This window comes from Lolium rigidum, chromosome 5 (genome assembly GCF_022539505.1).
Source record: "Lolium rigidum isolate FL_2022 chromosome 5, APGP_CSIRO_Lrig_0.1, whole genome shotgun sequence".
Lineage (NCBI taxonomy): Eukaryota > Viridiplantae > Streptophyta > Magnoliopsida > Poales > Poaceae > Lolium > Lolium rigidum.
In genome coordinates, this window is record NC_061512.1 from 82,556,994 (window position 1) to 82,569,282 (window position 12,289).

At 44.4% G+C, this 12,289-nt stretch overlaps 2 protein-coding genes across 2 annotated transcripts; one reads left to right on the forward strand and one right to left on the reverse strand.

Annotated features, from left to right (window-relative positions):
* Nucleotides 1-5,987: 5,987 nt before the first annotated feature.
* LOC124652618 (L-galactose dehydrogenase-like) lies at nt 5,988-9,029 on the forward strand. Its single transcript, XM_047191655.1, has 5 exons — nt 5,988-6,163; nt 6,269-6,497; nt 6,586-6,885; nt 7,876-8,004; nt 8,742-9,029. The coding sequence occupies exons 1-5, from the start codon at nt 6,003-6,005 to the stop codon at nt 8,862-8,864; spliced, it is 942 nt and encodes a 313-aa protein (XP_047047611.1). The 5' UTR covers nt 5,988-6,002; the 3' UTR covers nt 8,865-9,029.
* Nucleotides 9,030-9,321: 292 nt separating this feature from the next.
* LOC124656160 (protein LIKE COV 1-like) lies at nt 9,322-11,134 on the reverse strand. The gene is made up of 6 exons (XM_047194953.1): nt 10,967-11,134; nt 10,725-10,777; nt 10,384-10,493; nt 10,117-10,284; nt 9,752-9,976; nt 9,322-9,652 (listed from the first exon to the last, which is right to left on the reverse strand). The coding sequence occupies exons 1-6, from the start codon at nt 11,132-11,134 to the stop codon at nt 9,552-9,554; spliced, it is 825 nt and encodes a 274-aa protein (XP_047050909.1). The 3' UTR covers nt 9,322-9,551.
* Between the last annotated feature and the right edge of the window lie 1,155 nt (nt 11,135-12,289).

Below are 12,289 nucleotides of genomic sequence, written 5' to 3' on the forward strand. Positions count from 1 at the left end.
GACTGTTGGGAATATGGAGGTGTGTGGGGGAGTGTAACTTTGTGGATGCAAAAATTGGTTTGAGGTGTTTGTTGGAGGATATTGTGGCAAAGGAGAATGGGGTTGGTAGAGGGAGGGATTATGGTGGTATTGGTGTGGGTGAGTATGTGGGTTTGTTGTATAATGGATGTGATGTTGTTCCTGTGGTTGACTATTTTCAAGCATGTATTGGCTTTTGCAAGGTTGCCTTTTTAGTGGTTGCTATTGCAAATTGGACACTTGCAAGGTGTTTGCTTGTGGTGATGAAACAAAACACGGTTGTGGCAATTGACTAGAATGTGGCTGGGACATTGGTGGTGGGTGGAGTATGGTGGAGGTGGATATGCATGGTGGTGCAACGAACTCGAATGCTTAGATGCGGTGTTGCCTTCGATTATCGGTCTCAAAACTTGATGGTATTGTTGTGGTGGAGTATTCATTCTAAAGCCACAAAAATCTTGCCTTGAACCAACACGATTGGATCCAGATCTAGGTGGATTCAGGGAGAGGCCCAACTGCGTACCATCTCTGTGAGTTTGGAGAGATTACCTTGTATCTCGTCCACTGACTATTGATGCCTCTCTAGCATTTTCTTGATGTTGATGACATTACGAGGGAGACAAGATTCGATCTCCGCTTGCGACGCCACCTGAGCTTGCGCCGCCTCCAGCAGCGCCGCTTCCTTCGATGTCCTTCGATTCCCGGTCCATGCGTTCCTAGGAACGAGTACAGATGATAGGCATCGCGGTTCTTGGCGAAGAGAAACCCCGCGAGGGGAGTGGGGACTGGAGGAGGAAATTGAATCTAGGCAAGGGTAAAGTAGAGGCATGAAGCTAAAGGTAAAATTAACTGATAAACAGATAGGTTTTTGTTATTATTGTCGAGCCACCCAACCTCCCAGTCTGCGGCCTTATAACCTGACCGTCAGCCTCGACCATTAGTAGCAGTATTACATTATTAACTATATAAAAGCTGAACCCCTTTGCTAAAACCATAAAATTTTGGGTACTGTTCATGGTTGCTTTCTATCCAATCGTTTGAAGCCACCTAGAAAATATCACCGTGTATACGAATACGAAGGGTCTACGGTTAGTCGGTTAGTCGGTTCGGTCAAAGCGGCATGAGTCAAGCGGTGCCACGATCCCAGCGAATTTTTTAGCCCCCACTTTTCTTCTTCTCTTCTCGCCGCTTCACATGGCTTTCTCCTTCTCCTTTTCCTCAAAATCGGCCGGGGAAGGTACGAAGGATAGCGTGGAGATGGATGCGTGCGTGGGGTCAACGGTGAGGTTGGAGTGCCACTAGACACGGAACCAGACCGGCCGTTGGCCGCCACGAGCACGGGTCGATGGGTTACCAGGCCGTTCCGGGAGGATGTGCCATGGGTCGCCATGGCCGCCTCGGCAGCCGGCCGGACGTGTTCGTCGCTGGAGGCGGGAGCCGGCTGGAGGCGGCCGCGGCGAACGAGGGGCGGCCTCAGACTGGAGCTCCACCTCCACATGCGCACCACCAGCGCATCCCTGGCCAGGCCAGTGCAGACTAGGAGATTGACCTCCGCCGGCGTCTCCTCTACGGGCAACAGCAGGCCCGTCCTTCACCGCCACCACGTACGCGTCGACGACGACGCACGCGGCAACACAAACGGCTGGGCCAGGCGATGCTGTCTCTTTTGCCGATGCGTCTCCTCCGTCCCTGCCAGTTTGTAAGTCTCAACTCCTCTTGCTCTCTCTCTACTCATTTCTCTCTTTTTCTCAGGCGGGAGCAGCTATGAGGTGCAGGCAGCCAAGCAGCACAAGGAGCAGGACTGTACTAAGGTTCAGTTTTTTTGGTTACTCTGTTTTCCTCTCTTTTTGTTCTAGCTGATTTACACATCTTTTGGTTCAACAGCTGACGAGATTGGTGGAGTGCTTAGTGCCTTAGTCCAAGAAGAGTGGTGTTAATACTACCAAGAATTTGACGTTCTTCCAGTTTTACTTGAGGTCTATTTTAAATGGGGATCCCTGGTCCTCTCTCCATGTACGTAAGGTGAGTTATCAGACTCCATGGACACTATAAATTTACACTATTTGAGTTACATGTGACTCCATGGAAACTATCAATTTACAGTATTTGAGTTACATGTGAGTTTCCTAAATTTTACTTTTGTGCATGGTATTTTGCAGACTCATAGTTACTCAAAATGCATGAATTTGCTTTTCTTCTTCTTCTGTTCAGAATGACACGCTAAAATATCCAATAAATTATCCCGTAATAACTTCCCTCTACTTGCAGACAAGGCCAAACCATTTAAGGTCCTCCAAGCACTTACAGTAGACATCACTCTTCTATCTGGTATTATGTTTATCTCACACGCTACTTACAATATTCATTCTATCCTATTATTATTTTTCCCCTTTGACTGCCAAGTGCCAATTCTCTGTATCTAATATATTAACACAATAATTTTTTCATATGTCACAGGATGTTGGTTTAGTGGATGTGCTGACAAATATCATACCATAAGAAAATCGAAGACCCAAGAGTAAATATTCACCTTATGGATGCAAGGTATAATGAAGTAAATTTGGCAGGCAATGATGGACAGGAGATACAATTGATGTTCACTAATAGTGACTTCATGTTATGTATCCCCTTTCACCGTATTTTGTATACTACAGATAGTATGTCCTGACCTTCTGGTCTTGCTACCAGATGCTTCTTGATTTGAGGACCAACCACTTCAAGTGATTCACTTTTCAGTCCATGTGGAATAACAAGAACAGAGTCATCTACCAGGTTGTTTGAGCATCTTCTGTCAGACAGTCAAGCATAGGTATAGCTTATGTCAGTTCTGATTCATGTTTTCTTCTTATTTTAGGTTCACGTGCTGTTAGTTTACGATCCTCTGGTTTATGGTTCTGTTCCCTTCATTTTGCAATGTGTGCATTTTCTTCATGCAGGTTTTAGTATGATTGCACTGTGCACGCGGTCCTTTCGGCCGCTGGCGAGGCCAGTTGTTGTTGTGGACTTAAGAATGTTACTCTTCTGCCGTCTGCTGGCCATGTTGGTTCTTCTCTTGCTATGCCTGGAGTGTGGGGTAGTTCTCCATGCCGTGTCAGGTGTGGACCTGGCCGCTCTGACCGCTTTGCAGCTTCTGATTTTTCATGTCCAGCCATTGTGGCTTCTTTAGATTGCCCTGCATTTTTCCGGCTGGTGGTTTGACTTTGTCTGCTGCTGGTTCTCCACCTGTTGTTCTGTTGTCTTCTTCCTCTGAGCCTATGTTGTCCGAGTTGAAGAGACGTGAGATTTATCGTTGTCGACCATGAGGTATGTTTCCTATGGCATCCTGCTACTGAATATGCTCTTTGTGTTCTCCATCTAGAAGTGTACTGTTAAGCCAATCAATGACGTCCAATCCACATCAGGCCTAGCTGCAACTTCGCACCACCTCCTGCATTGGCAACAAACAAGGGACAATCTACATTATTCGTCCCACCTGTTGATCCTCCAATGGAAGAGCATGGCGATGAAGATGCATAATTAAGGTACACCTCCTAAACATATCGTTGATTTTCACAAATCAAGTCAAATAAAGGTTATCATACAATTGTAATGATCATATTTAATCCTTTATAGGCAAGTTCAGCTACTGACACCAGAAGAGGGGCAGGTCCACAACGAACCACTACTTCAGCAAAGAAAAGATACACCTATAAATATTCTGTACTGCTGCAACATCAGGTCAATATCCTCACATTCCTTGCAGTACTACTCATGGGAAGAAAATTCAACTACTAAAGAAGAATTATTCCTAGCCAAGTAAACTCGCGTGATGCCTATGTAGCAGTCTTCAGTACAATTACATATACTACATGCTATATACTGCCTGTTACTGTAACCGAAGAAAATAGACCATGGGACCTTTTTTCCAAATACACCAACAGAAGAGGTATTTGTAATCAACTAATCAACCTAAGTTTGGACTAGAAGTTATGTGACAGAACCAACAAACCGTCTCCTAATAAGTAACATTTTGCATGTGATATCCACTATGTAAAACATTATTCTCATATGTATTTCCGTACAAAGTACCACTGCAGCAGCTACATGTATCAGCTTAATAGGCACACACATGTTATACATTGTGTCCACGAGTGGCGGCACGGATACACACTCATACTCAAACACATCTTTCCGCTGATATACATATTTCTGTTTCATGAATTTCTGTCTATTCTTTGGTCGATGCAGGCATTTTCATCTGATTGTTACATGCAAATGGTGATCTCATCTTACCCATTTATGCCACAGTTCAAGTGGAAACATCTTTTAACACCTCTATGATACGCCGATATGTGATCACTGTTACTCTAAAGTTTTTCCATATAATCTAGCATTTCACGCAGAAGACTTAAATGGCTTTATGTTATTTGTTCTAGCTGCGAATATATGGAAGCCAACAATTGCTGGAACTTACGAAAAATAAGTGTTTCTTCCTTTGTTCTCCTTTTAGTTTTTCCTACGTCTTGAAGAGTTGAAGCTAACGGTTCCACATTATGGAAAATTAGAGATGCAATGAATAACCAAAGAGAGGTAACCGTCAACATATTAGTTATATATAGTGGTATATTACCAATTAACTTTTTTTGCATGGGCATGTTCATGGAAGCAGATGATACAATTTGTTACTTTCAGAAAATTAGTTTACACTGAAGTGCAAAGAAAATTTGGGTTTCATGAGAACATCACATGTGTCAGCTGATCTTTATCTAATTTTCCTGCAGATGTACACTAGGTATCGGCAAGGTCAAACATGTATATTCTCCGGAGTTCTGTGAGGTTCTTAACTACTCTACTAAGATATGATTTTCCTCACGAGTCACCAGCCATCAGGAAAGAATACACTTCAAATTAACTACTTTCTGAACTTTTACACTTTGTTTTTGCTAGACTAATCAAGAACATTGGTTGTACATGAAGGATATCTATTTCTTTTTGTTGTTGTTGACTCTGAATTCAGATCTGTTAAGATGTGTGATGGGTTCAGGCTAGCAAATTTCTTCTACACGATGGCCTCAAGATAGATGGCTAGCATCGTTTTTTATAGATTCTAACCATTTTCACTATCCGGGAAGAAGCACAAGGGACAAAGATTGGTATAGTTCTGGACACCTTTACCAGGAAAACCTAAGATATGCTGATTTGTCTGACCATGTGAAAGAAACTATACAACATCTTTGTATTTCATTTGCTGAAGGGCCTAGATAGCACGAACATTTGTTAGTAGCTTCTGGTTTCTGGGATGGGAAATGGTTCCAAAAACGTATTTGTGGATTGCCTGCTTTGCAAAATGAATCACAGGCATCTGCATAGTATTTCTTGCGATCTGTTTGTCTGTCATTGTTTACATATAATATAATTTTGTTGTGAAAAACACCAAATATGCAAATGAAATAAACAAAAATACGGATCATCTCACAAAGCAATCAGGGCCAGCAAAATCAACAAGCAATTGTCAGATATAATGCACCTCATGCCTTGAATGGCTCGCATCTCCATCACGGGCGCGGCGTGTCGCCGCGTCAACCTTCCTAGTTAAGGTAGTATACTTACTCCTAAACTGAGCTTCAGTTGTTATTACAAGGCTTTAAGCGGGAATATTCTCCTAGTAGATGGCATCTTTGAATCTCCTTCCTTGGATGAGCTTCCTAATGGGCTGAAAGCCTATGCTCTCCATCAAAGCGGGTTGGTCCGTCCAAGCAGGCTACATCGTGCTTAATTGGTGTGGCAGCCCACTCTCACGGATCCAGAGCTGCTCCGTCGTTTCGGTCGATCGGCAGGGGGTCCATCCACCGATTACACGGAGGTGGACGATTGCGCAACCAGATGCCAGCCTGCAATCTATACAGCGCAAGACAAGGACTCGACGAGCTTGGCCACCACCACCAACCAGCCAAACCGCCCACCTCCACCGCTCCACCCAAGCAGCAGGAGCAGCAGCCCAAGCAATGGAGCTCCGCGAGCTCGGCGCCACGGGCCTCCGCGTCAGCCCCGTCGGCTTCGGCGCCTCCCCGCTCGGAAACGTCTTCGGCGACATCCCCCGCGACGTCGCCCGCGCCACCGTCCGCCGCGCCCTCGACCTCGGCATCAACTTCTTCGACACATCGCCGTAATAACGCCCCAACCCTGCCCGCCACTCCCTTCCCTCCCCTTACTTCGCCCCCCGCCTCCACCTCCCCAAAAGAGCCGAGCTTCTGATCCGCCCCTCCCGCAGGTACTACGGCGGCACGGTGTCGGAGACGGTGCTGGGGGACTGCCTCCGCTCCGCGGCCGTCCCGCGCGACGCCTTCGTGCTCGCCACCAAGTGCGGCCGCTACAAGGACGGCTTCGACTTCAGCGCGGCCCGCGTCACGCGCAGCGTGGACGAGAGCCTCGCGCGCCTCGGCCTCGACTACGTCGACATCCTCCACTGCCACGACATCGAGTTCACCAGCCTAGACCAGGTCGCTCAATCTCCCCTCCCGCCACCCACCACCCGTTCGACGAAATCTCCTCTCCCACCCCTCTGTACCGACGCCTGCATCTTCGCAGATCGTGAACGAGACGATCCCCGCGCTGCAGAAGATCAAGGAGAGCGGGAAGGCGCGGTTCATCGGGATCACCGGGCTGCCCCTGAGCATCTTCGCCTACGTGCTCGACCGGGTGCCTCCTGGCTCCGTGGATCTGGTTCTCTCCTACTGCCACTACGGGATCAACGACACCGCGCTGCTGGATTCGCTGCCTTACTTGAAGAGCAAAGGTGTCGGGGTCATCACTGCTTCGCCCCTTGCCATGGGGCTTCTCACCGACAACGGGCCGCCGGAGTGGCACCCTGCACCGGAACAACTCAAGGTATTGCTATAACACGAATTTTATTCCTTCTTCATCTGACTGTTGCAGGACAAGGCTGTTTCTTCATAGATTACATATTATTGTAGGAAGAACACACGATATAAGATACTGGTACCATCTTATTAAAAAAAACAAAGACGTAAGTGGCCTGATATACAATTGTGTTACCAAAACTATGCAGCCCTACTACATAGAAAACGTGATAATGGCAGTAGGGGTTGCTGAGATGGAAAATTAGGGCAGCTATGAAAGATTAGTATATTTAGTATAAGTAGTTTGAAATTGGACTAAAACACAGTTGCTGCTCTTGTCCAAAGGGCATCAACCCCTTGTCACCATTTTCATTTGGTGGATCCTGGTTCACCACCTCGTGTAATTGTAGAGGACTTGGTATCTTCCCCATTGCTTCAAATTGAGTTATGTGTTGGTATAGTTAATTATACACTTCCACTACCTACACAAGTAATTATCATGCTGTATGCTGTATTTTATTCACTTGTAAGCCATTCTTCCATACTAAGATTGTTTGAATTACGATAATCTGCTAATCCCATTTGCCCAACTAGGTATTGACTATTTTATTATTTTGCCAACCAACCTCTTGTTTTCGTGGTTATTTTTCACAGAATATTGTAAAATATAAATTCAGCGCAGCAGTCCAGCAATTGCAAACTGAGCCTAATTAACAAACATGAACTTTTTTTTGCGATACATCTCTCTGTACAAAACCTTTAGAAGATATCTGTTACTTGTTACACTCTCGTGGGTAAACAAATACTCCCTCCGATTCATAATAAGTGTCGGGGGGCTTTAGTTCAACTTAGTCCAAATTTGAACTAAAGCCCCGACACTTATTACGGATAGGAGAGACTAGTTGACATTGAAAAAAAGCGATTCTTTTGTATCATATTATCTTCTAGAAGATCACTTCTTTGTCGGATGTGTCAAATCAATCCATCAATTCACATGTATAACACAGGCTGTTATTAGTTGGCATGCAGGGCAGCGGCAGAGCACTGTAGAAAGAAGGGGAAATCTATTACAAAGCTAGCCATGAAGTATAGTTTGATGAACAATGAAATTTCCACAGTTCTTGTTGGAATGAACTCTCCTGAACAGGTAAACAATTTACCAAACTTTTAATGGGTTCATGGCTTCTATGCAGCTAGTCTTATGCATAAATCTAAGCATGTTTATGTTAAGTATCCCATTTCCATGCATGAACTTTGACTCGATCTAATCACATGTGGATGCCCAAGGAAAACAAATATAGTAACTATTTTTAGTTTTAGCTGAGAATATTAATATTGTTCTCGTAGGATAATCATGGTAATAATACTACATTGGACAGAACAGTTAGTTGTTTATGTACTAGCTGAACTCTTACTGGAGATTCTGTCTGTTTTCCCATGTTGTTTTAAACATTGAATACAGATGAGCCATGTTACTTGTGACATATACTTTTCCAGTAAATCATGCCCTATTTTTTTTTGGATTGCTTACTGCTTTATTAACGAGTATAATTAATTTGTTTGAGTTGGAATAATTGCTGAATTACCAAACCCTCTTAGAAATTAGAAAATTGAGTAAAATTCCATTCTTATTTTATTAGGAAAAAACAAATACGGAGTAGTAAAATCATGTATGTTAGTAACAAATTAAAATTATAAAAACCCTATATAAATATTATTATCGAATGAATATAAAAATATATGTTACCACAGGAGGAAGCAAATCAACATTATTTGTGCATTGTACCTTTTATATATTTCATTGTAAATAAAAAACAAGTTAGGTTAAGAAAACTTTCTCTTAAGGGATTGCTCATATAGTGTGTTATGCTTACTTGATTCAAGGTGGAGGAGAATGTTGCTGCTGCACTGGAGTTATCGACTTCAGGCATAGATGAAGAACTTTTGCATGAAGTTGAAGAAATTTTAGAGCCTGTTAAGAACTTGACCTGGCCCAGTGGTATTTAGCAAGCCTAATGTCTGAGTCCGACATTAGCTTCACCTGATGAAATCCATTGTGATGAATATATCTGCTATTAGTTTATAGAGCCAAATTTGTGCATCTGCAGCTTTGCCCAGTGATTGAAATAGTATTATGCAAGGCAGCCAAATGGAAGACCATCGTTTGGAATTTGTTGGCATGTTGTCTCTAGTAATTTACATATGCCTGGGAGCTGACAATAACAATAAAAGGCCAATGATGGCCATCAAATAAATTGTTCTCTTTTTGGTTTCCTGTGTTGGGTTTCATATATAGCCTATCCCAACTTGCTTGGGAAAAAGGCTTTGATGTTTTTTTAATACGTCTTGATGTATTGAGAAAATTTTGTGGATACAATTGCCAACTGAATGAAGTAAAGCAAATGATGCAACAACAGTTTGCTGAATCATAATATTTCTGAATTATATGCATGCATGGATTTCTTCATTTCGTTCTTTTTAGATTGATGCCATTCCACCATCGATGAAAAAGTAAAAATAAAACACTACATGGCAAAATCATGCCTGTGAAGACTTGGACCTCTTACCAGAACTGAATTCTCTCTCAAACCTATGACCTAATATATCAATGTGGAAAGAGAACATTAAAGGACAGAAGGCAAGAACAGGCAGGTCCGTCTCAGAGCTTCTCATAACTCCGATGGCAATTGTGACCTACGGACCTTTCACTACGCTGCCATGTTTCCCAGGGCTGACAACCCCCTCCACTGCTGATATTATTTGTGGCACCGACATGCCGCCAGAGAGAACGATCTCTGCATGGAAAGTTTCATATCAATCAGACCTCTTTGTAACATCAGATAATATCAGTTTCTCAAATGAAAATGAAGGGAGAACATTGGTAGATCACATACCAATGGCCTCTCGGACGGACAGGTCTGGTATGATCACGTCGGCGCGGCTCATGAGGAAGATGTCACCGAGATAGAGGTGGTTTGTGGGCACATAGACGCAGGAGAGTTCTTGGTCGCCGTCCGCGCTGCGCAGGGTCACCGTCGAAGTGATGAACCCCAGTGCATACTCGCCTATCCTCGGGTGCCTTATGATCACTGCCTCTTTGAAGGCCCGTGAGCTCTGGTCTGAAATTATAAACTGCTTCAAAATTTATTGTAATATATAGTTGAAAAATGGGAGTTCTCTACAAACTTATGAAAACTATACTTCAAATCAGATACTTATACTAAGTTTAAATTTGGAAATTAAATTGGCTTCGTTATACCTGGCGATATCGCGGCGCTTATCTGCTTGGAAGCAGAGTAGATATGGCGGACGAGTGGCATCTTCTTGATGAAGAACTCGCCGAGGCCGAGAAGGGAGGTGCCAAGCCATGATGACATGAACACGCCGACGAGGAAAATGAAGGTGATGGAAGTGGCGAACCCCAGACCTTCTTGAGATGAAACCATTGAAACATGAGCTCTATATTGGGAAGATACTGAAAATTTCACCGAATGAGGTTGCAAATTGCGAGTGACAGGATAATTACCGAAGACATTTATGCCGAGATGGATATAGATCGGAGAGAAGAAGCCATCGACGAATCGGATGAACCACCAGGTCGTGTAGAATGTGATTGCTATTGGGAGCAGGATGACACTGCAGAGTGCAGAACATGGAGAAACTAAGATGTTGGAGAGCACATAAGTTCAGTTCGCAGTGCTAGCAGTCTCTGAGTGTACTGCACATGTAGTAGCTGTGTGCCTGTGAAGCCAATGGCACGAAGAAAACTATTTCCTCCGGTCCAAATTACTTGTCGCGGATTGTTAAATTAGTGACAAGTAATTTAGATCGGAGGGAATAATTAAATCCAAAGTATAGAAGTAATACCATCCAGTCATAAACTTCTTCCACGTCCAGCTCCGTATCACTCTTGAGAAGGCCTGCACACATGGTGTTTAACAATCCTTCAGAGTGAAAGTTACATAAACTACTTATCCACACCGACGGAAAATTAATCATAGATCCAGAATTGCATTCTGCAATTGCATCTCCTAAAGACTATTTTTGACAATTTTATGGAGTATTAACCAGGGTAGTCCTTGTTCGTGTGAACGTCAAGAATGGGTTACCTCGATGCCGGTGGAGGGGTGGTGGTGGCCGCGTGCAGACGGGGAGCCGATCATCACCGGCGTGGTCGGCTCAGAGTCATCGTCGCCGCCGGCGGATATGCCGACGGGCTCACTGGTCACCGGGATGATCAGCAGCTCCCGGTCCCTGTCCCTCTCCCGCGCGGCCATGGCGATCTCTGCTGTCATGGGCCTTGTCGCCTGCCCCTGTGCGAACCTGCGTGGCCTAAGGTACCGCAATAGCTGGGCGGGCATGCAGTGCAGTGCGAACGGAAACGCCGGATCAGCCTTCGGACGGTATTGAGCTGGTGACACTGCAAGAGAACCATGGCGCTACCACTATGGCAGTGGTGGTTCGCCTAATCAGGGGGGACGTCTGGCTGACTGTGTGGGCCCACGCACATACACCCTCCATCCGGTGCCTTTTAAGTTTGAACCAATAATCTATACCAAATTATTTTGATTCAGAATGTATAAACGGTATCATCGTCTTCATTTTGCAAATCTCTTTTGTTTCACATACATATTTATGCAAATTTTGTGAAAATATTATAAGTGCAAATCATGGTCAAAGCAATAAGTTGTTGGCCATCGAAATTTATGTGGAGCCACGTGTAGCGGAACGCAAATAACGATTTAGCTACACGCGCGGTAATGCGCGGGAGACATGGGATCTCTTCGGAAACATGCGTCATAAATCCTCTCGCCGGTCACTCCCACTCGTCAATCTCTCCCCTCAGTTTCCTCTCTCTTCTACTCTATGGTTCCTCTACCGCGAACAAATCTTCTGTGTCGCGGTGACTATTGACCACACGTTTGATGCGATCCCTACCAGTTACATCTGCATCACCACAGTCCCTCTTGCCTACTCGGTAACAGCGGTAAGCCATAGCTACTCCCACCCTTACCAACCATATAGCACCATAGATCTGCATCACCGTGGCCCATCTTTCTGATGTTGCCATAGAGGGGTGTCATTAGCTTCACTCTACTAGTGTCACCATATGGATAGAAAGGCTCTCCTCCTGCTAAGCAGCGAAGTTCAACCACCATGAACTGCTCCCTTTTGCAGATGTCTTCCAAGTCAAAACACATCCAAAATCTGTGTAGTTTAGCTGCGCATCAGTGCCAACAACTTCTTTAGTCTGGCGACCAATCTGTCCATGAATTGCCCACATTTTTCTCCCTACAACTCCTTTAAGGGGACTTTCCTATTCCTGAGATATGATAGAACTAAGCACCACGCCCGTTTCATGTTTATCAAGGTAGATCGATCTAAAACTACACTATTTCTATATTCCACACTCCCCGAAGGATGGCATAAGT

Bases quoted from the DNA above. Each gene is read 5' to 3' on its own strand.
- LOC124652618 (XM_047191655.1), top strand. From the start codon at position 6,003: ATGGAGCTCCGCGAGCTCGGCGCCACGGGCCTCCGCGTCAGCCCCGTC. The intron at 6,498-6,585 runs GTCGCTCAATCT...GCATCTTCGCAG, and splicing joins AGTTCACCAGCCTAGACCAG to ATCGTGAACGAGACGATCCC. The intron at 8,005-8,741 runs GTAAACAATTTA...ACTTGATTCAAG, and splicing joins GAATGAACTCTCCTGAACAG to GTGGAGGAGAATGTTGCTGC.
- LOC124656160 (XM_047194953.1), bottom strand. From the start codon at position 11,134: ATGGCCGCGCGGGAGAGGGACAGGGACCGGGAGCTGCTGATCATCCCG. The intron at 9,977-10,116 runs GTATAACGAAGC...TTATAATTTCAG, and splicing joins AAGCGCCGCGATATCGCCAG to ACCAGAGCTCACGGGCCTTC. The intron at 9,653-9,751 runs GTATGTGATCTA...CTTTCCATGCAG, and splicing joins GTCCGTCCGAGAGGCCATTG to AGATCGTTCTCTCTGGCGGC.